The sequence below is a fragment of the Atractosteus spatula genome, chromosome 5, assembly GCF_055471065.1.
Source record: "Atractosteus spatula isolate fAtrSpa1 chromosome 5, fAtrSpa1.hap1, whole genome shotgun sequence".
Taxonomy (NCBI): Eukaryota; Metazoa; Chordata; class Actinopteri; order Semionotiformes; family Lepisosteidae; genus Atractosteus; species Atractosteus spatula.
Window position 1 is genome coordinate 48,461,406 of NC_142710.1, and position 24,286 is coordinate 48,485,691.

At 36.6% G+C, this 24,286-nt stretch overlaps 1 protein-coding gene across 1 annotated transcript in view; it reads left to right on the forward strand.

Moving 5' to 3' along the window:
- slc25a26 (solute carrier family 25 member 26) overlaps positions 1-24,286 on the forward strand; it is a 64,645-nt gene that overhangs the window by 2,632 nt on the left and 37,727 nt on the right. The window contains exons 2-5 of the mRNA XM_088916122.1: positions 108-264; positions 1,678-1,787; positions 13,708-13,812; positions 14,009-14,056. Of these exons, the coding sequence (XP_088772248.1) occupies positions 108-264; positions 1,678-1,787; positions 13,708-13,812; positions 14,009-14,056 (420 nt within the window). The remainder of the gene's footprint in view (positions 1-107; positions 265-1,677; positions 1,788-13,707; positions 13,813-14,008; positions 14,057-24,286) is intronic.

A 24,286-nucleotide genomic window follows, 5' to 3' on the forward strand; every position in this document is an offset into this window, starting at 1 on the left:
GTGTAAATTTTGTTGGACTCCTGTTTCTTTACTGTATCTCTTTGCACCTTTTTGTATTTTCCAGCCATTAAAGATAAATCATTGTTTATTTGTGTCTATGTTCCCAGGCAGGGGGCTGCGCTGGGATGTGTGTTGACCTGGTGTTATATCCACTGGACACCGTCAAAACCAGACTACAGAGTCAAAACGGCTTTTATAAAGCAGGTGGTTTCAGAGGAGTCTACTCTGGAGTCCTTTCAGCTGCTGTGGGGTCTTTTCCTACTGGTGAGCCTTCAGTCTCCACACTAGAGCTATTTGTCTTTTTAAGTAAGTGAGGTGCCTGCAAGTATGCCAGGTAAGGCGGGATACAGCCTGTCTTAAGGCAAGAAAGGCAGGATACACCGTGCCAGTCCATTGCAAAACGCACGCACGCACGCACGCACCACTGAGCCTACCAGTTTGTTTTTAGGAAACATACACAAACACAAGAAAAACATTCCAACTCCACACGGGCAGCCACCTAGGTCTGGAATTAAGTTACCGGCCCCAGTTCTACGAGGCAGCAATGCTAACTAACCATTGTGTTCCTGTGCCACCCAGCTGTTAAAATGAAATGCTAAATTATTAGGCAGAGGCAAAGCCCATAACAGAGCATAGTGACGCATCAGATCAGAACTCACCCTGGTTATTAGGGTGAAGTACACCCAGTTCATCACAGGAAGTATCCCCAGCAGGGCTGATCCCAGGTCATAGGGCTGGCTGACTGGAACAACTGAGCTCAAATAATTTTTACAGCCTGTAAGTCCAGAGGCCTCTCCACCATTCTATGCCATATCTGCCGCTTAAATTACAACTGTGCCTAATTTTAGTTTTAAATTATTAATGTTTATTAGTTTGATACGTTGATAAATAAAGGTGTATTTATTATTCATTATGGATTGCCCTACCACTATGTTAGAGAATGCCTTTCAGTAGTTTTTCTTCTCCTGCTGTAATTAAAGCAGCAACATTTTAAAGCTTTGATTCCGGCTTTCAATGTGCCTCACAGTGCCCATCAGGTATGCATGTAGTTGGGTTCCAATGAGAAGGTAGGTGAAAACTGGATCTAGAAAAATAAAACTGACATTTAGTGCTGAGAGGATCATGCCAGTGCATTTCCAGTTTTTACACAAGGCACAAAGTACAGACACAGGACTATCTAGACCAGCAAAACATTAAAATTAGCCACATATGAAATACACAGAAAATGTCTAGATCCTGTATCCTGTGTGATAGTTTTTCCACAAAACTCAGTTTAAGAACTGAGAAATGTTTATGAAATCATGACTTTACATAACACTTAAATCTGTAATCTGTCTTCTTCCATCTTGTTTTTCTTATTGTGAACAAATACAAGCTCGACAGGTTAAGGTACCTAAAACAAAATTAGAATAAAAAAGGAATGTATAATATTGTCTGCTTTCACAAATGAAGTTGTGTTTGTAACCCTCTGTGCACAGCATCTCACTTAGAAGGACAGGGGTTTGTGGTCCAGGAAGGATTTGGTCTGTTGCCTGTTGTTCCTGAGTAGTATGGAGGAGCAAGATGAATTTTTAGACCACAGGCGTAACAAGAACAGACTTTTCACTGCCAGCAGTTTAATTAATTGCTGTAATTTAACTAATTGGTCCTAAACAGAATGGTTCTGCTTCATTTCAGCGGCTGCGTTTTTCGTCACCTATGAATGTGTGAAGTCCCTGCTTGGCAGTTCTGACTCCCCATATGTGGCCCCAGTCACACACATGGTTGCTGCATCCTTGGGAGAAACAGTATGTTTCTTTTTGTATTGCGCTTTAAGTTGTTGGAATTATTGTATGATGTTAGTCAAAATGGAAAATATATTTGTTTATATTTTAAGCTATACACTTCTACAGAAAAGTGCGCAGAGGTTGAAATGGTATTGGCTGGGGTTCTCTATGCAGCTGGGTAAATCAGGACCTAAGCATCTAATCATTTCCTAACAGCTGGGTAAATAAGATCTCATTACTTTATGTTGACTTAGCTGCTTTCTCAGTAAGCCCCCAGACTTTTCTCATTTTGTCTGGAGATCTTGGCTTTGAAGAGGTGAGGAAAAGTACTGTCTCTTCTATCGGCATTTAGCCTAAACTATATTCAGCTCACATTAATGGAATTCAGCTTCAGTTTTCTGTCTCGTGTAATGTAGGATGTATGATGGAGTAAGCTTGGAGATCACAACATGAAAGCAAGGAAACACACTTGAGTATATATTGGTTTAGGTAATTAATATCGTGGTTAGTTTTGCATTAGTTCCATGTTGCCATTATGTATTAATTTTCTGATTTTGTACCCCCGCTACTGGTGAATGTGTGTTACTGAAAATGTGCAGTGCAACAAAGTGAGTAGATGCAGGAATTATGTGTCTGTAATTTCCACGTTGTACTGCATAGTTCTGGAACATTCAGTTCATACTTCAGTTTATACTTTGTGATTTGATGTACTTTATTTCCCAAGTCAATTCCCTGTAACTGATGAACATTTTTTTGAGTCTATTGAAAAGTAATCTGCCCTTGGGAAGAGCGGAGGGCAGGGCCACTGTTTTTTTAACCCTTTTCTTTTGTGGGAAATTGTCTGCTTTGAAAGAAAAACAAGGTCCAACATGCATCATTGCTTTCCCTAGTGCTTTTTTTATTTCAGCTATGGAGATAATGAAATCTGGGGCTTCATCACACATGCAGCCCAGATCTAGACGAAAGTGCCATCAGCCTCAGGCATTCACTGGAAGCATTTGGTCATCCTTAATAATATACATTCTTAATATATGTGTATATACAGAATAATTTTAGCCAACTACAAATCTGTGATTTGAATTATGTACAGTATTGAAACCTAGTGTTCATTTTTTACATGTACCGTAAATAGGCCACACTTCTTGTACTTATCCATGATTGCATTTCAGTGCATAAGAACTTTGAATGGTTACAAATGAAAGGAGGCTATTTGGTCCATGTAGCCCATCCGGGAGATTTAGTTGTTTATTGATCCAGAGGGCTTGCCGACCTGATTCTTGAAACAAACCAGGATATCTACTTCAGTATAATGGCTGGGGTAGCTCGTTCCATACCTCCACAACTGTGCCCCCCTGTTCTCCGTTTTAAAGGCAAGTAGTTTCCACTTGTGCCCTCTGTTTCATATTTGAGGTACAGTATGATTCTCAGTTCTTGAAAATGAGTAGCATTTTTGAGTAGCAGGATTAAGGAACAAGCAGTGAATCTTTAACAGATCCTGTCATAAAATTGTGTCAGTTTTTTAGGACTGTTATATATGCATGGGTGGGTTCATGCTATATAATATTGTAAATGTGTTGTAATGTTTTGCAACCAGTTATTAAAACTGTGGAACAATCTTAGATCATCAGCTTGGATTTGCAAATAAAACATCATTCTTCTCCAAATTATATCATTAACAACACATGGAAATACAGAATATAGCTTCATAACTGAAAGGTAACAGCCCACTGCTTTACTATATAGTAGATTTGAATATTTTGATGGGATTTTTTAATCCTTTTTAGAAAATAAAAACATTGACACCTATAAAAGCTTTGCAGGAATATTTTTTAACTATATTTTTATAATGGTAAAAAAAACTAGATAATGGAATTTATAGTCATTATACATAAAGAGCCCTATGTTCAAAACACTTAGGTGCATAAATAACTCACAGGAAGCAAAAGCACTTTAAAATAAGAAGCCATTAGAATCTTAAGAATCCATCTGCTTTGACTTTAGGGCCCAAAGACTTTTAAAGATTGTTTTTTTTTACCAAGATGGAGGTGTGGAAATCCAGGGAGGTTCTACTGACATTGAATATTCAACTTGAAAACAAGTTTCTGTAATCGTACACAGGCCTCTTTATTGCAGCTGAAATGGTACATTTCATCTTGACAGCTAAAAATAATCAACTGTCACTAAATGCACTGGAGGTCAAAAGCTCACAGGCAAACCCGTTTTCCAATCACAAAAAGCAGTGAAAAAGTACAAACTATATTTTGAATGTGCCGGTACCTTATGGTGTAGTTGCCACTTTGATGCTATCGGCAAAACGAGAAACTGAATGCTACATGGATATAGTATCACTGAATATATTTGTAGACCAAGTATATTAACAGAATCCCTATTGTTTGCCATGGAAAATCGACTCCCACTTCCTGCAGCTAAGTCGATTCAAGGTTTCTAATTTATAATGCCCTCTGTAAAGTATTATTTTGGTAAAAATGCCTCACTGCTATGTATTAAGCTTTGATTTATTTCTTCCATATCATAAAGCTTGTTCAATATTTATCACAATGTCTTTGCAGGTCACTCTTTTTTTCAAAATGCCCTTTAAACTGAAATCAATGTGTAATTTAAGTGTTATACCTTTGACTTAGTGAATGTTACTAATTATACCGTGCAGCAATAATAAAGGTAGTAAGAAAAACAGTACTGTTCCTAACAAGATATTACAATTTCATTAACATTACTTGCTTTTCAGTTGAAGATGTGTTAAAAGTTGCTATTCATTTTCTATTAATTAATAATAAGTGATTTTTCTAAATCGGCTCACCCGCTCTAAAGCTGTGACAAGTGGTTGTGAAAGTATATGGCATTTTGAAGACCCTGTCTCATATCATCCTGGTTTTTTTTAGATATATGGTTACATAAAAACAATTTTGTTTGATCAGCTAAGTGCATGTTCTGCTTAGGTAGAGTACTTCTCAACTGGGTTTTAACTAATTGAGTTCCAAATAAAGAGTTTATCATAGAATTAGTTTATATACACTATAAAGTATTAAAGATATGCAAAAACTGCCACAAACAGCAAATCTAGATCTACACCAGGTATGCAATATAAGATCAAGCCATTTTGTCTGGAAATGTTGAATTGGTTCCATTATTCTCATGAATACAATGTTGTGACTTGCTTTTAATTAATTTTTTTTCCATACTTTAAAATAATTTCTTATGAATGCCACTCTACCTAATAAAAACCATAAAGTGGCTTGTAAAATGTTTTGCTACCATATCTGTACTTTTTTTTTTGCTGTGATGGACTGGTATCTCATCCAGGGTATACCTTGTCTTGTGCCTGTTGTTTGCTGAGATAGATAATTCCCCCGTGATCCTGAACTGGAAGAAGCAGTTTGAAAATGGGTAGATGGATTTTTTTTACTTTATAATTAGTCTTTAGTTTGTAGCAAACTAATGCTATATATTAGTGCTGATACTGTATATATGGTACATTTTTTTTACTTTTTCCACATTAGTGACAAACACTACCTGACATACAATTTAAAGACATAGCTTCAAAAAGCTTAGCAGTATGACCTCCACCTTATACATTCTTCCTTAACGTATTCAGAGATCTTTTTGTTTGGCAAATGTAAGTAACACTATTTTATGGCATCATCAGTCTAATGGGTTTTGAAAACCTGTGAAATGTAGGGATATAGTTTCCTAAAAATGCATTTTTTTCATTTCATTTCTAAATTGCCAAGAAATTGAACCACAGCAGAAGGTGGTGATTCCTCTAACACTCTGAGTACGGAGATTACACACACTGACAGGGGCTAGATTTGATCTGTAACTATCTGTTACATGGCTGAGGTTTGCTGCTCTCAAAAACCATATTGGGAATACAAATCACTACATTTCCATTGACATATAATGGAATTCTCTTTTCTCAACAACTTAACACTTTCCTCAAACCAATGTTTCAAAATGAAACACTGAAGCCCTGGTTTATCTGAAACAGTGTTTAGATTTTTGCATTCATGTGATGCTCTCAGCAGAAAATATCTTCAGAACCAAATTCAGATACATCATTCAGCCTTTTCTTAAGAAATGAAAGAAATTGTTTTGCTAAGCACCCCGTTTTGAGCTGCTCCAAGTAGCCATTCTATCAAATTTGAAAGGAGATTGCGTGAGTTAGAGGAATAAAAATGGAACTAGCTAAAGAGGACCTTTCTATTTATAATTTCTCAGGATTGATGTCCAAGTAGTGCTCTACAGTATGTCTGTTGTGCTTGATTAATCTTTTAAATTAGAAATAAAAGCACTCTTGTTCTTGTAAGATATTTAATTTTGTTCCCGAAGAGGAAGGGATGAGCCTCCAAATTAATTAAATGTCATGCGTATACTCTTGTCAGAGAGGAAATTGAAATCAAAATAGCAGGCTCCATGGTGTTTTTTAGTGGGTCTTGAAACAAACAAGCATTTAGCAACTGTAGCTTGATTTCATCCTGACTGGGGCTCCTCAGTGCAGTGTGACCTTGAGTGCACACTTGTTGCCATTTTGTCCTTTAGCTGTGTTCTTTAGCAGTTATACCATTATTAACTTCTAGGATTATAGTGACTGCCATGGGGCTTAAAAATTAATAGATATTTAAATACAGTACATATACGTATGTTTTCTAATATGTATGCAGTTCTATTTAATAACACTGTTCTTTTTCAGTATTTGAATATGCTGCTTAGTCGTGTTTGATTTCAAGTCAAGTTTAATTTTCTATGTCAGAATCTTATGGATGGTGCTTAATATTCAGTTTGATATTCACAAGGAATGGATCAGAACCTACCTTATGTGGATAAAGGGAGATTGCAGACTCTTCTGGATGCCGATATCCGAATCACAGAGAAATAGTGCTATAGCACTGCAGTATTGGATATATTTATGATTGATGTGGACTTTGCATCATTAGGCAGAAAGGTCATGAGGAAAAACTGGTCTAAAGAATATTAGAAGGTATAAGAGGGTGTCAGAAAACAATATTGCGTCAGAGACTTTTTTTTGTATGACAACAGCAGATGAACAGTAGAACAGCTGACATCCAAGTAACATGTTTTAACTTGCCCATTCAAAACCATTAATTTATCTTGTCTTGGAAATCATGTCAAAATATTAGATTTCTGAGCAATGCTCTTCCGAATTGATGTCCATTTTACCGTTCCTTAAACTTTCATCCACGTATCCCTTTTCTAACTGCTTTATCCAATTCAGGGTCATGGGGGAGCTGAAGCCCATCCCAGCAAGCAGTGGGCACAAGGCAGGATAGACCCTGGACAGGATGTCAGTCTATCGCAGGGCATACATAGTCAGAAGCATAGAGTAGAGAGTAGAGTTGATTGTCAAATGCACCAGTGCAATGAAATGCTTATTTGCATGTACGCTCCTATACAAAGACATCAAGGAAACACCAAAAACAAAAACACAGAACAGTGGCAGCAGCAACAACAACAAGTTAAATAACATACATCTTAAAGGAAAAAAAAAAACCATCATTGTGAGCCAATGGAAGGGGTGTAGTTCAATAATCTGACAGCTTGAGGAAAGAAGCTGTCTCTGAGTCTAGATGTTCATGCTCATATAATGCTTACCAGAGGGAAGGGGGGAGAAAAGTGAGGAACCAGGATGACTGATGTCCTTAACAATACAAACGTGCACAACATCACACCAGGCCTAATTTTTCCCAGAAGCCAATTAACCTACCAGTTTGTCTTTTGACTGTGGGAGAAAGCTAGAGCACCCTGCGGAAACCCACACAAACATGGGGTGAAACTACAAACATGCACACAGCACTCCAGGAATTGAACCCAGGGCCCCAGTGCTGTGAGGTAGCAATGCTAATCTCTAGCTCAAACATTGTCTTGCAAAATAATACCATTAGCATGAAAGATGTTACACTTTAGGAATACACTGTATACTAGGTAGCTATTCTGATAGCTGCTTGGTTTAGCAATGAACTCAGTACCAGGACAGTCAGATCGGCCTTGAGATTTGCCTTTGCTTCATTAAGATGTAAGTTGTATCTTTTATTTCTCAGTAACGTTATGTGTTTAAACAGAAAGTGTCTGTTTCACTCTTATCCCAGGTTTGGAAAAAATCTGTTGTATGGAGATTGCAGGTCCCGTAAAAAAAAAAAATGTAAAAGTTGATGGCTGGTGTCGGCAGCAAACAGGTTGTTACCCAGCCATTATGTCAGATTTATCTTCATTCCCATTCATTCGACGTTTTCTCTGAAAGCTCATTTGTCACGTTGAAGGAATGGTTTTCTTGCATTTATAAACCTTGTCTCCCCGAGGATGTACTGGAAAATACAGTGTGACATGACAAGGTAGGGCAATTGGCAGCCGCTTAACTTGGCATGGCAAATAATCCATGAATTTGAGCTCTGAGAAGTAGCCTGCAGTGACTGATTGCCTATTGCTAACTATACAGCTGTATTGCCTATTGCTCTTTAGACCTTTCCTTCACTTTGAGCTGTATTTGGTCTATACAATAACAGGTTTTGCTGTAACTTATAGCACATATCTTAGACTACTAAATATGGTATTTGTAATTAATTTTGACATGAAGGTGTTTTAGCCTGAGCTCTGTTAAAAAAAATAAACATTATGTTCCTTCCAGTTAGCCTGTAAATGTTCTTTATGAAAAATACTTTTTTTTATTTTTAAACTCTACTCAGTGTTCAAAAGTGCTAGATGTAAGCATATTGAAAATGTGTCTTTTACAATTTATTTTTTTTGGTGGCAGAAACAGATTACTGGTAGAGCTGAATTGCTGTTTGCATATTGATGACTCCTGATGTTTGTGCTGAGTGACTCCTACAGTGTATGATTGTGTGGAAGTGAGGCATTTAGTGTTTCACAGCATGCTCAACATTGACTGTTTACAATTGTGGCTGATCTCTGCTCCTAGCAGCACCTTTGAGGACTTTTTTGCAAATTAATCACCTGACAGATGTTAACAGAGTTTCAGTTTGGTTCCTGGCTCCAGTATTATTTGGCCTTGTGACTGAAACAAGTTTTACATTTGGAAACAAAAGCCTAGCTCTCCTTGAGCGCTTACGATAAACCCTGTCTAATTCTGGATGTTTGTCCAGAACAACCACGTTCAATCATGTACATCCTAGCCGTACCCCATTTGTTTGTCTGCTATACCTGGTTTCCAGACATAATGAACAACAACCACACCTTTTATACAAACAAAACCTAATACAGAAATTATAGCTGATAGTGATTTCATTAATTGATCATTGATATCCACGGTATGATGATCAGATGATGAATGTCACAGTGTACATTAACCGTCAGGAGCCGTCATTTTTAAAGAAATGAAAATAGGTGTAAAACAAAGGGAATTCAGAAGTATATCAGCATTTTTGTTTGATATATCAGCATATTGTTGTGTTTCCTTTTTACGTTTTTGTTTTCTTTATTACTTTTCAGCAAAATGATTTTTTTTTTTGCCCAGTAGCTTTAAAGAACTTGGCTACTGAATCTAAGTACTTTTCATTCGGTATCCTCCTTGTGCACCCAAAATTAGTGCACAGTTGATTTGCATGAACTCTCGTTTCATCTACTCCCCATACCCTTCTCAATGTTTTGTTGCGTCAGTCTCAGTCTCTGCTCTATGTGATTCAGCACTGGCCTGGTGTTTATGGTGGAAATTAAATTGCTGTCATTAGGATTTACTGCACAACACTGGCAAAAAGGGTGGTCTGATCAGAAGGAAGCTCTAATTAATGCTACAGCTGTAAATTGCTTGTAAATAAAGATGAATGGAGGCAGAAATCGAAAAGACACTGCCAACAAATTTATCATACAATTAGAGGCTGGACCAAGCAAATTAGAAGCTGTCAGCCACCCACATACTCCTCTGAAATTGCAAGGAAACAATGAAAAACAGCACTACAGTATCAGGTCGTCTTAAAGCCACCTTGCCCCATCATCGTGTTGTAATTGATTTTGCTATTTAATGCAAGTTAGATGTAGCCGTTTAAATAATCACCGCTAGTTTTTTTAAAAATTATTATTATTATTCATCCCCGGGCCTCAATATGATCTTGGAATTTTTCCTTTATAATCAATGGTACTGGGATTCTAGCTGATCACTCTGAATAAGTGCAGCAAGAGGGCATGCATAGCTTCCATAACCAATACTGAGAATATTTTGTAAAAGCGAGCTGTCTGTTAAATAATTTATTTCTTTCTTACCTTTGAGTTTTATTATGCGATTGTGAAATTGCCTTCAAAAGAGCTATTGTATATGTTGACTGCTTATTATTATTACACTGTTGAATGTGCTGGAATACATTGAGGAATCTGGTAGCCCACCTTCTGTATTTCAGCAGGGATTACTGTAATACTTTATTCAGGTATTACCTGAATGTTCCTTCTGTTCCTCAGAAGGTAAATTCTGACACCAGAAGATTTTAAAAAAATGTTTTTGAATTTTGTAGGGAATGAGATAGAATATGATATGCTCTCGTTTATCATTTACTTACTGTGCACTTCTTTGCCAGACGCTGTAATCCCTTTTCAGATGTAATACCTGGGATTTCATGCTACAGTGCACACCCCTTTACAGTATGCCTAATGCATGCTTAATGTCACCACGTTAAACTGTGTAGCTCATGTGTTGCTACCCTTGATAGAAGACACTAAAAAACACAGTCTGCAAGAGCTCCTGGTATATTTTGTCAAAAAAATAGCGTTTCTCATTAACTTAATTCTCATTAAAGTTTAGATGATAACCCAAAACCTGCTATAAACTAGAGGATTTAATTATATACCATTAAAGGTTCTTTTTTATAATAATAGTTAAGAAGGATGCTCATGAATCTTGAGAGATGCGCAGATGGAAAAGGGAGTTTTTGTCAGTAGCTGAAATTTTAGCTGAAATGGAAAAAAAAACATTCAGAGGGTGTTCAGATTGCAATGCTGCTGGTCAGGTTATTGCGTGTCAAAGCGCAACTTGGCCACTAGATGGCAGTTTCACTACATGGATGAACAAGATACACTAGAACTCAAGCAGACAATTAAAGTGAAGTCAAAATGAGCATAAAAGAGAAAAATGTTGTAAATGCAGTGAAAAGAAACAAAAGTGCATTGTTAATGTATATATCTTTTTTTATTATTATTAAGTCATTAAAAGAAGTTATTGTCTCCCTGTGTAATAAGCATCATTTGCTTCTGGTGATTTTTACTTTTTGAGTTCCTGTGCAATGATGTTTTGTGGGGGGAAAAAAAACAAGATTTAATATGCCTCTTAATCACATTACAGTCTTCATTGTCTTTGTCATACTCAAAGAAATAAGGATTCAGAGGTTAATTGCAGATCACCTGTTAGTGACAGCTGCAATCTTGTGCTTCCTACCCAGCTCTAGGGGACAAAGTAATTTTCTTCTGCATACAGTAGTTTACATCTACAGGGCTAAAGTAACCTTTGGAAATTAAAACAACCCCTTCGCAAACATTAAACCAATGCGATATTGAAGGCATTTTGCAGAAGTAACAGTAGAAGAGTTAGGCAAAATGCAGCATGTTTTTGATCATGTTTTTGTATATCTCTGTGTATAGCCCAGCATATTAAAATGCTCCCAAACATAATCCTATTGTCTGGTTGTCACACAACGCTCTTTATTCTGCGTGAGCATCTGCATCGGGCCGTCTGTGATACTTAATGCTCAGCCACCAGTTACTCCTCTATTTGGTGCTTGGTGGTCTGAATCATGGCGTACAGTATATGTGATTTTAGTATTAATGCTGCATAGTTATTAATATATATATATACATGCGTGTATGTAAGGGTAGCCTTACATGGTTTTCATTTTCACTGTCTTATTGCCTTTTGTGAATTCTGTTCTTGTTACGGGCTTTGGTCTCGCGCTGGAAAATGGCTTCAGCGTTTGTGGTCACACTTCGAATTATTTTAATTTTGGCTGCTCTCAATGCCATACATCGCAGAATCTGAATTAATGAAAGGGCAAGCCTTCTCTGAGGCTTCTCATCCTTGTTAAGTGGGCTGTGTAAAAACTTGCAATATGTATACTTTCAGGAAACTTTTGTTGAGAGGCCCCCTTTTTCGAAATAACACCAGCACATGTGTCAGCACTGATCCGGACCTCATTCACCCTTTGATGTAAATAGAAATGCAAGCTGTACGGACGGATTTGACATTCAAAGCCCTCAAGTATGTCTGCGGTGTGGTACGCGTATAGGCAATGAATGTCCTGTGGAGTAGAAAAGTAGTCCCCTGGATGACTTACCTTTATTTCCCTTTCTAGTTGTACAATGGAAATCTGCCAGTTTGTTCCTGCTCGCTCAGGGCTTTCCCCCTGTTGTCTTGATTCAAATCTGGGAAAGATCAAAGATATTATGTAGCCAAAAAAAACGTAAGGCACTCTGTGAATCAGAAGGAAATTGCAAGACGTGGCACTTTGTGTCTCCTCGGTTGGCGAAATTGCAGCGCTGCGAAAGTCAGGAGGCCACGCTGGGCTCTTTGTGCCCCCTCGGCTGGGGAGATTGCTTTTCATCTGACTGACTCTTTAACGCTTCCTTTCTGCCACCATATTAATAAGAAATAAAAAAAGAGCTACCGTAAGGACATAAGGTGTTATGAAGCATGAAGTGCTATAAATATTTATGCCAAACTTCAATAGTTGACAATTCATATTTTGTTGACATATTGGGGTCATGTGTTATTTGTGACTTCTTGAATTGGAGTGGGCATGAAATTTTGCCGCTAAGTGACTTTTTCTTTTTATAACCGATCGGGTTTATTATGTTCTTATGACTACTGTATATGAGCTGTGCTTCTGTAGAGTTCCGTTTAGATGAAGTTTGGTTCCTATACAGGTTAGAGCCGGGCTAACAAACTCACTCTTCAAAGTAAACATTCCCCTTTCCCAGGATTAGATCTCCTGAGTATATTTGTTAAATCCCATTATTTTTTTATTAGTTTATTGAAGTCAAATTTTCAAACATTAGAACACCTGGAACACGCAAAGTAAATGTGGCTTCTGAAGAAAAAAAAGTAGGAAGTTTGACAGTAAACTGCTCAGAACTGTGCTGTACCATATTGCTTAAAGACCTGTAATATATATTTCATTTTCTACATGGTGAATGATTTTGACATATAGGAAGATTTAACTAACTTAGTGAGTGATGCAGTACCCTCTATCTTATACCTTTTATGTCTGCGTACTCCTTGTTATTTTTTTTTTCATTATTGCATAAATGTTGATGTGTTTATAGGCCATTAGTAGTCGAGGACTTAAGCTATTATTAATTGCCCACCTAGTGAAATACAAAAAAAAAAACTTGTACCATTTAGACTGGGCTTTCACAGTTCATCTTTTCTGATTACTAAACTGCAGGTTTTGTATAATCAAAACAGTTTCTTGGTGATTGGAATGAACCTTCTGCCACTAATAAAAATAGGTGGGAGAAAATGAGGACAGTACATCCAGGACTGGGCTGGAGTCAGTTGACCAGGACAGTCTTAGCTTTCCGGCAAGCTGGACCTCCTCCGACTTGCTGGGTCACTGCAAGCGTGCGGTGACATCAGCGAGAGACACACCATTCCTCCAGTCAGTGCTGGCTCTCCTTGTCAGAAGCTTGTCACAAAGTGCTCTACAAGTGTGCTGGAGGTTCACATCCTTGTGTCTCATTCTCGTCTAAGCTGTACAGAAGATATTGCTGTATGGCCGAATGATGTTATACACTAGGCAATTCCAAAGAGGGTAGGTATGAAACTAGAAAGAATTGGGGATCACAAATAAAAGTAATTGAGATATCTATCACCAATATGTAATTATCAAGGTGTAATAAAACAATTGCATGTTGTCTGGGTTTTTTTATTTCTGACATGTTGAATGTATTTGTGTTTTTTCTCATGGTTTTGTAGGTAGCTTGTCTAATACGAGTGCCATCTGAGGTGGTAAAGCAGAGGGCCCAGGCCTGTCCATCCTCTTCGACTTATCAAGTGCTGCTTGGGACCCTGCGTGAGGAGGTAGGAATCTTATTTTTAAGTACTTTCAGACATATTAACAGTCCGTTATTGACATTGCAGATATATACTGCATGCAGATAAAAGTTATGACAGCTTTTACTTTTTGCCACCTCTTAAGACTTTTGTGATGTTTCTGTTCTCACAAGTTAATGTTACCAACATTTGTGTGTGTTGTGTTGATTCCTTCTTTTTGCAGGGAGTCAGGGGATTGTACCGAGGTTACAAGAGTATGGTTTTGAGAGAGGTAAGGTTGTTATTGTTCTAACTCACTTATTTGAATGCATTGAGCAAATCTGTGCTACAATGTCTGTTTAAGCCTATCTATGTACAGCAGCTTTTTAGTTTTTTCATGCATTTCTTATTTTACCACTGGACCTTAAGGTTGTAGGAAAACCTGAATTAAGAAAGTAATGCCAATAAATATAACCTCATATATAAAAACAGTTGGAGCTGGACAACACCAAGACTGTATAATTTTCAATATTATATATTTTATATTAGAATTCTAGTATATATACTAGAATACTATTTTATACTAGAATATACAGAAATTACTGATGGTATGATTTATAATTTTTTTTTTTTATTTTGATTACATTTTACTCTTTACTCTTGTTTTGTTTCCTAAAGTATGTTCCCAGCCTCTCATATAGATGACTATAATCTAATATTACTGGTCAGTTTCATTAAACACCTGAAGTTAAAATTCCCCTTTGTTTTTGTAACAACATTAGAGTTGATGCCCTAGTTAAATATGGATACAATCTCCTTAGTACTTAAGATTGTTTAATACAGCCGGGATCAGAAATTTCTTAATGCTTTAAATCTCCAAATGTGTTTTGCATTAACTTCAAGCTTAACTTCATGTAATGAGTCTCCTTCATATATATATGCATAAATAAAATACAGTTTCATGCAGACAAACGTAGCATCTACCTAATACAATACTCACCTTTGCATTGGAACTCTAACTTTTAACACTGTGGTCAATTATCTAGCGCATAATGTGTGGGGCATTGAATTTCAATGCATAATTAATGCAGCTAGAACACAGAGTTTTATTTTCTTTGCAGGGGATAAATTCTTAGTTTTTTTGGATTTAAAAAAAATAGAAAAGGATTATTTGTATGAAGGTGACACTAGCTTTTTTGAAATCAAGCCCCCCACCACAGTTCTATCCTGTACTTATTTTCCGGCTCACTAAACAGATGTTATTCACGCAAATTCCATCTGGACACAGGAAAAAAGGGCAACAAGCCTTTTTGATTTCTCCAAGGGGTTCTGAATAAATGAATAAATTTCGAACCTACAGAATACAGATTCTGCATACTAACTGTTAGATAAAACACACAGTTACAAATGGATGTGATTCTCTTTAGGATTCATTTTGACATATGTCAGGATGGTAATTAATTTTCTGGCCGCTATCTTAGCACAGGATGTGACCCTGTCGAGATAACTTTGTTTACTCAAGATGGCAGTCCTCTACCGGAAATTTAATTGGGGTCTTTTCCATTATATATACTCATTAAAGAACCTTCAAAACTGATTTCTGATTAAATATTACAGTTTTTTTGGAGAGCTGGTCCAATACTTTGTGGAGAAATTATTGACAAATGAAATATCGCTTGTGGCCAAAGTGAATCAAATCACTATTACCCTCTCTTTGACTTAAGGATTTAGAAATACTGTTGCAAACTTAACCTTACATTGATGTACCCATAACCAAGTTAAGCAGTCAGATTTAGAAGTATTTCATCATTTACCCAGGACAAACCAGCATACAGCATCTATAAAAGTGTACATTTGATAAATGAAGCTAATGTATTTAAGATAAAGAAGTATTTCCAATTGTTAGTGAATTATTATAAAGTTGCCTAATTTTTTCTTCTTAATATTAGGGGGGGAAAATGTTTTTTTCAGATGGGCACTAATGGTATTGGTATCAAGTTTAAGTACAATTAGAATAAAATGACCTCTTTTTTGTGTTCAAAGAAGAAGAAGAGATTAGATTAGTTGGCCTGCTGGCTCTCTGGATACATTTGAGGAAATGTATATTTAGCTTTCCTAATTAGCAGTGTTTTAGTAATTATTCAGATCCAGCTAGTGACTATTGTATTGCTATAAAAATGATCTTATATATGATTGTCTGTGTAAGTAAGGGAACACTTAATATTTTTAGCTATAGTCTAAGATGGCAGTTATCACGTGTGTTGGCCTGAGAAGGTTAAAAGATAGTAGAAAAAATAATGATTACATTTAGCAATATAATGTAAGGAGAGACATGCATGGAAGAGTGAGGTATTAATCTTTTTAAGGCCTTTCACCCCTTGCCTTTGATGACTAATGTTATTAGTTCACTCACTTTTATTGATAAACAGATTATGTCAAGTGTAAATACTATGGGTATTTTCAAACTGCTGTAAAGGTAAACATTACAGATGTAATTCCTTTCAGAAAGAAAAAAAAATTGTGTAAAAAATAATGATACCATGTTTTCCATTGACATGGTCCCTAAACCATTGCTTTCTGTTTTTTTTCAGTTAGAAAAGCTTGCAATCTTAATGAAAAGCATTGTCTAAGAATTCATAAAAATATTGTTTCATACACACGTAAAGCATAAAGAAGGAAGATTTACAGACCCAATTTACTGTGTTATCTCATGTCTTTGTCATGTGCTATAAGCTGTAACGTATAAATCTTTTTTGTATAAATCTTGCATGTAGCAGTCAATCACTTAACACTCTGCTTACTGTACTTTTCACCAATCATGCAGAACAGTAAGTGTTAAATGGCTCACATAATTGATAATGGATATAGCTTGATGCTTACGGGTTTAGACTAAATAATTAAAACCTAATGGATTTAAATAAATTATACATTACTTGTAAGCCATTATTATTTATATTGTAGAGATGCAGAAAACATGTAACAAATAATATAAAAAGACTGTAAACCGTGAACTGAAATTAAAAATGAGACCATTGTGCTGAACAAAGAGTATGTTTAAATCCCTTTATAGGTTTTTTTGTACAAGTTAAGTATCTAATGAGAATCCTTTTCCTCAGTAGCATTTTTTCTAGCTTAATAAGGACATTAAAAAATCCTTTTGTCAATTTTCACTTCACCAGATGCACAGTAAATGTGCATACTTCACTCTGCATAACTGAGTTGCATGTACTCACGATGTCTGTCAAAATCTAGAGTTTGTCATTTCCAGTTCCCATTCCTTTCAAAGTTTACTGGAAAATTGTAGACCCTGGTGGTTTTTATCCAGTATTTTTGGATTGCCAGTAGAAGTATCATCTTTTCTTTTTTAGCTTTTTAAATGCCTTCTAAAACCTTGTCTCACATGGCAAATGTAGCAGCAAAGGATATATTTCAATATTTAGAAAATCTCTGAGCATGGGACATTCATTACTGAGAAAAAGTAATAGCATAAATGTTTCTTTTGGTAGCAGCCTTCCGTTCAAATTTATCTTACTTCAGCTCCTGTTATTTTCAAAAGCTACCTGCATTTTTATTGTGTGTGTATAATGCATACCAATATCTGTCCTTCAGGTGTTCCTACACTTAGAGTCTAGGATTTAGGGTTTAAGAGGAAACTATACATACATTTAACTTCACTAACTTTAATTGTGTAATATTTAATTGACATTTTCCGGTTCAAAGGTGTGCTGCTTTTTAAAATCTAATTACATTGGTGGCTTGCTGATGCTGACTTGTGTTGGTTAACACAATCTGTTTTGAGTGACGTATCCAGGATTCTGGCAAACTAAATATGAGGATTACATCTGAAGTTGCCTAAATGAATAACAACGCTAATGAGATTTGGAAGTATTTTTGTTTGTGACCTTTCTTATGTTCTTATTTTAAATAGGAAGCTCAGCTTCAATTGTTGTGTGGGTTGATCTGTAGCTTGAAGAGCGAAATGAAAGACTCACGGCAGTTCTGTTCATTCTCAGATGACCGTCTTAATTATTTTGTGTTATCAGGGGTTTTTAAAGAATGAGGTGCATTTTTCAAGTCATTAAGTAACTTATTAGTAATAATCTCATGTTAACTACTGCATAGTACAATATATTACAGTGTTTAAATTCTCTCCTATGTTCTTGCACTACAGCCACTTATCAACCAAACCCCATGAATAGTTTATCTCAGAGTATTTCATAATTCAGACCTGTAGTCTGATGTCATGTCAGTTTTTACTGCCACCCCAAAATCAATTTAGAATTAGTCAAACCCTTGTTCCCCCCTAACCTCTATTTTCTATGCTTCCAAAAACATATTCAAAAAGGGCATCTCATATGAAATGCCCTTCAGTGGTGTTTATTTTTCTTTGAATCTTAGAATCAGTAGTTATAGTCCTATCCAATTTGAATTTGCCAAATATTCATTAACATAGCTTACCACTAGAACACTTGTACCTCATGGGTAGAAGATGAACACGTGTACCCACTCCTCCAACATGCCCGCCTGTTGGTGCCGTTTGACACACTATTCCACAGTGACCTGCAGGAGTGAGGTGTCTCTCATTTGGCATCACTGAAAGATGGCAGGTCCCATCCAGGTTGATGGATTTACTGGGTGTGCAGAAAGCTGAAAATACTCGTTTGTTAATGCACACCCAACAGTAGCGGTCAGCCTATTGTGCACCACTCCTTCGTTAATCTCACTCACTGTTAATTAATGACAAGTCCCACGCTTAAGCTGATTAAAGCTGGCTGTCAGGCTCAACTTGTGCTCAAGCACATGCCTTTGTTAGCTGAGAATCCTGTGAGTCTGTATTTCATTCAGAAAACGAGGGCAGAAATGTTCTGTACTCTTTGTAAATATGTTTTTAAAACTATGTCAAAGACTTAATACTGATTTGTATAATACTTTGTAGATTTTTTATAGTTTTTAGCTAGTATGATTCTAGAGCAGTTAAAAAATCAGGAGTCTTTCAACTCAACTAAAAGCACTAACTAAAGTTCCAAGTCATTGTTGCAAATCAGAATTTGTCATCAATTGAATTATATGGTTCAATATAGGGATATAAATGATTATTTCATAGATTTATATAGGAGTGATAAAAGCAAAGCATTTTTAAGAAGTCACCAGTATAACATGAAGCAGGGGAAACCGATTTCAGCATGATTACAATGTGGGAAAATAGGTCTTCATATGATTTCCAATTATATTAATAACATATATGAATATTAATATGAATAACTTGCTTTTTTTGCCTTTTTTTACAGTATTGTTTTTCCTCTTGCACATATTGTGTCATTTACAGCTTGTCATAGTATAACTGTTAATGCACACTAGAGGGCACAATTTACTAATGATTCCTTTTATTTACAGTTCGAAAATTGCCTATTGGAGTCTTGTGTCAGTCACACGCAACATTTATTGCTTTTTAGAAAAAAAAACTTTTCAAGTGGTTGATGTAATTTACAGACCATTTAATTTGTTCTTTAGCAATTTCATAACTGTACTCAATGGGGCTTCCCTTGAAAATAGATGCATCATGTCACTTTGCTTGTCAACATTAAAGCCAAAATACATTATATTTTGAGAATTTAAAAATAATATATTTGGTATATATATTATATACATATAGAATAGATGCAATGAAAACCAATGTACTAATATTCTACGATTGTGTGCTTTTAATTAAAATGGGATAAAGTTCTATTTAAGAGGCAGAAAGGGAAAATACATGCGCAATAACTCACAAATTACGGTAGTAGCCTGTCAAATCAATTCGATCATATCTTTTTGCACCCTGGAGGACGTTTCACACCTGGGACATTTGTACATTTTCTTCTCACACTGTTTCACAGTGACATCCACAGCTGGTAGTGTGAGCTGTGAGTCTGAACCCATTCTCCACGTCTCAGCGAGAACGGCGTTCCTGCCCTCAAGGAGAAACTTGTCTAAGCTGTAGTTGATGCAAAAAAAAAATGATTTATGAGCTTTTTGTGCTCTTTAGCATAGTTCAAGGTTTTCTGCTCTTATGTTTGTCAAGATTCAGCATTTCAGTAGAAATAATAACAACTAGCTGTATGTAAAATCAAATAAATCAAATAAGATGTGGCACTCTGTTATCTTTTTCTATTGTAGTGTTATAGTATCAAGGATTTTGGGACCTACCTTCTATGTTTTGACTTGCAGGTTTCTAAATATTTGAGTGATGTTTTATCTCCTCAAGCATCATTGTCTGCAGTGAGCTTTCTAGAATTGTTCAATTTAACCCATAAGAAATAAACTCTTACAAAGATAGTGATGTTGAAGGAAATCGGAAAGCTGGCAAAATATTTTTTTGGTGTAGCTCTTAGCGATGCACTGTTAGTTTTTTATAAACTTACTCTCGCAGCCACATCTAACACTGTGAAATCCAGAACACCCCAGACCCTACTGCTTATATCACACAGAAATGGGTTTGAATTACTTTTCAAATACTCTTTGGTCTTGGCTCATAGCACTAAGAACAGGTGTCTTTTTACAGCTTGTGGTGTCTATGGTTGACTTACAGAACAGCATAGCATGTTTCCGTTCAGGTTCCATATTTCCTGCTTTATTTTTAGCAACACAAACACAAGCTCAGGTTTATCCTCATCCTAAATTTGTAACACAACTGTTAAAATAACTTGAGCTTAAACCTGTGGTCTACTGAATACCACCCTTGAATCAGTGTAAATGAAAGATATACCAAATCCCACAGTATTTCATCATCCTGTTGAACTTCTGATGCTTCCAAAAATATTTTTTGTGTTACCTTATCTTGTCATACTTGTGCTTTTGCATAGTTGGAGTTTTGTGAACCTCTTTAGACTTACAATACATCTTATACAACCCTAAGCAGTATTTAAAGTTGTAATTGAACATTTCAAATAGATTAAATGCACCACGAGTGTGTGACTGTTCTGTTAATACATGATAGCATTTTTGTAGGGAGTGTTCATTAATAATATTCATGAAACAACCAATTTGTCTTTTTTTTTGTGCTAATCTTACTGGAAGGCATAGTAGTTAGTGTTGCAGTCTCACAGATCTTGGGTCTTGTTTTCACTTCTGGAGTGGGTTGTGTTTTGTGTGAAGTTTACATTTTCTCCCTGTGTTCACATTGTTTTCTCCAGGTGCCCTGGATTTGCCCCCATGTGCTTGTGTGTGTGTGACCTGTAATTGACTGGTGTCTCATCCAGGCTGTAGTCCTGCCTTGGTCCCTGTGCTTCTGTGGTATGCTTTGATTTGACATGACCTTTGTCAGGAATGAGCTGCTTCCCGATAACAGATGGAAGTTATCTTTGGCTATTTTAATATACCACGCAGAAATGTAGTATTGTCTGAATTTTTAGGAGGGTCGCATGGTAGTGCAATAGTTAGCATTATTGCCTCGCTGCACTGGGGCTCTGGGGTCAATTCCACACTTGGGGTGCATTTTTTCCCTGTGTTTACCTGGGTTTCCTCCAGATGCTCCAGTTTACTCCCACAGTTCAAAGACATACTGGTAGTCGTTTTGGCTTCTGGGAAAACTGGCACTGCTGTGAAATGTTGTGCCTGTGTGTCTGCCCTGCAACGGACTGGTGTCCCATCTCTGGCTCCCAACACAGCCCTGGACTGAAAGAAACAGTTAGAAAATGGATGAATCTTTAAGAAAAAAGGATTTCCAGGACTGGTCAGTGTTACGCATGGCACCATTATTCCTCATCGTAATAATCATGCTTAAAATGGACATGTTGATTTTTACCACCAGTGTGCAGTAGTGCATAAAGGAAAGGGAGAATTTAACTAGATATATTGTGAACGAAGGTCTGACTTTTTCTGCACTTCAAGATGCGTGACACTTTATTTTTATTTACTCAGTTGTTAAATGTCAGTTGCTGTTGAGGATGCCACGCATAAATGTCATGATCCTTGGGTAGAAAACATGACCTAAAAGACTACCTGTAAAATAAATAACATGTCATGGCCTAGGCTACACTTGAAGTGTTGCAGTAAACTCTTATTTATAACAGTCCCTGCCTATCCAACTGTAGCATAAACTGTTCTATTCCAAGGATAACAAGTCCCAGGCTGTATGTATCAGAATTGTAAGACAGAACATTTTTGTAAATAGATATTCTTAGTGGAATAGCCTTGTTGCGATGCAAAAAAGCACTCTTGTGCTGCAGCAGAGATGTTCATAAACCCATTCTTTGATTTTTATTTTGTTATGTGACGGAATAGGAGTCTTTGAACTATACAAAAATGTATACAGAAATGCTACTCACAGGTGTTTCTGGCTGCCTGTACACTGTGGAAAAAATGCAATTTAGCAGGAACTCTAAAAACACTCTTCTTGAATTGTAGGGTGTCTTATGGCACTCACAAATGTCTTGTGTATGTCGAACATCTCTTTGGTTGTCATAAACAGTACACCGTTAGGCTTCAAGTAGTTTTTTTAAGGTTTTCCTCTTCCTAAATTTATAACTGCTGTTACGTCCCAGTGTGCGGTCCATGTGTGTTTTGTTGCTGTGTTCCACACTTCCTGACCTTGATTGTTCTCCCTCCCCCATTGGTCCATCATTATATCATTGTTTCTGTGTGACATCATCAATCAGCTTCTCAACCAATCAGAACTCATCTTATTCACTATATAACATGAAGTTTTTCCGAAGGAAGAGGCCTTTCGTTTGACTTCGGTCCCGCTTGGTTTTGCTTTGCTTTGGTTTCGCTCTGGTTTTGCTTCGGCTTCGTTTTATTTCGCTTTGTGTGTATTCGTATAGCTTCGGCTCTCGTTGGTTTGTGTTCGTCTCTGTGTACTTTCGTTTGTTTGTGTGTTTATCCTTGTTTTGCCATTACCTTGCCCTAATGTGTTATATGTTCAACCTTTGTGTTCTTTTGCACCATGTTCCTGTTGTCTACTCTCGTTTTTCCTTATTTGTATTCCTAGTTCACTTGTGTATTTGTGTGAGCTTTTGTGTATATTGTTAGTTTAGGTTGTTGGGTACTTTCCACACACGTAGTTGATTTTTGTATTAATCACACTAGTTTAGTACGGGTGAGTGCCTTTTGTCTTGTATGGTTTTGGGTAGTCAGTGAAGGTTAGCTAGGGTGTTTGAAGACACCGAAGTCCGTGTGTTTCGGGTTTTCTTTTGTAGTTAGGTCAGCTTCCCTCACTTTCTTAGCCAGCTCCATTTTGTTTGTTGTTTTCTTTTCTTTGGCACCACTCTAGTTCCTTACCCTGTGTGTTATTGTGTCCTATTACGTACCAGTCACTTATTCACCTTAAAATTATCACTTTGCACCAACCCTTGTTGACGTGCTTCCTAGTCCCTCACCAGAACCCACCTGGATCCAATAAAATATCCTGAATGTTACACCCCTTTACCCCTAGACACTTGGGGTTGTAACACTGCTCATGATCATATAGCGGGGCAGCCAAGCAATGCTTACAGTATGCGTAGACTAGCACAGATTTCCTTAAACAAGTTGCTATGTTTAAAAAAAAAACTTAGCTTCAATTATCAAATTTGAGATATGTTCAATGTTCATGTTTTTACATTACTGTATGCTACTACGTGCGATCTATCAAAAAACATCCTATTTCATCCCCAATTGTGTGCTGTTTCTTTTGGAATTCTGGCCACAGTCTGCGACGTGACCTAGGCTCAAACCTGCAATGCTTCCATCATAGAGTAGTGCTCACCCTGTACACTGGTGAGAACCTTTATTTCTTGAGTCGCTCAGGGGCCCCATCTGATCTCAATCCAAATTTAATACTGCAAAATACTTAATACTTTAAGTCACCAAGGTCTGTGAAACCACCAGAAAGCATTATGTAATAAGTAAATGATTAGTAGAAAATAGGATTTTGCATTTCACAATGTAACATGGACTGTTAAGCGTCTCTGTTATGTTTGTTTTTTTAAAAAGCTTAAATAGTACATTTTCTGCACAAAGACATGTCACCTATATTGCAAACTGCTGCTATTCAAAACATGTTACTTCCACACAGTCCTGCTTCAATATTTATAAACCGGTGTTTCAGAGCACTTCAAAACTGCTTGAAGCTTTCTTGGTGTTGGTATTAATATTTGAATAAGAGCCTTCATATAGCCCTTCATTTTAACAACAGATGTAATATAACCTTTCCTCTCATTCACAGTGAATCTTATTAAAATAGTTTTTCTTTGCCATTTGCTCTCACCCAAACTGCCTTATTTTGTCACATTTTATTTCAGTATATTGTTTTATTATTTTAATGCTTCTTGCACTCATAAAGCAGGTTTGATTTTTTTTAAATCTAGTTCACTTGCCACTACAAGCGGCTGTACAGAATGTAGAGTTCAGATTTAAGGGTAGGACAGGCACTTACTTCTGCCACAAAATAGTTTCCATTTTTTAAAGTGTAAGACCCTGAATTGAAAACATCCTGGACTTAGGCTTTTCCATGTTCTTACCAATGTCTGAGTCAGCGGTCCCCTGGTTACAGTCATTTTTTTTC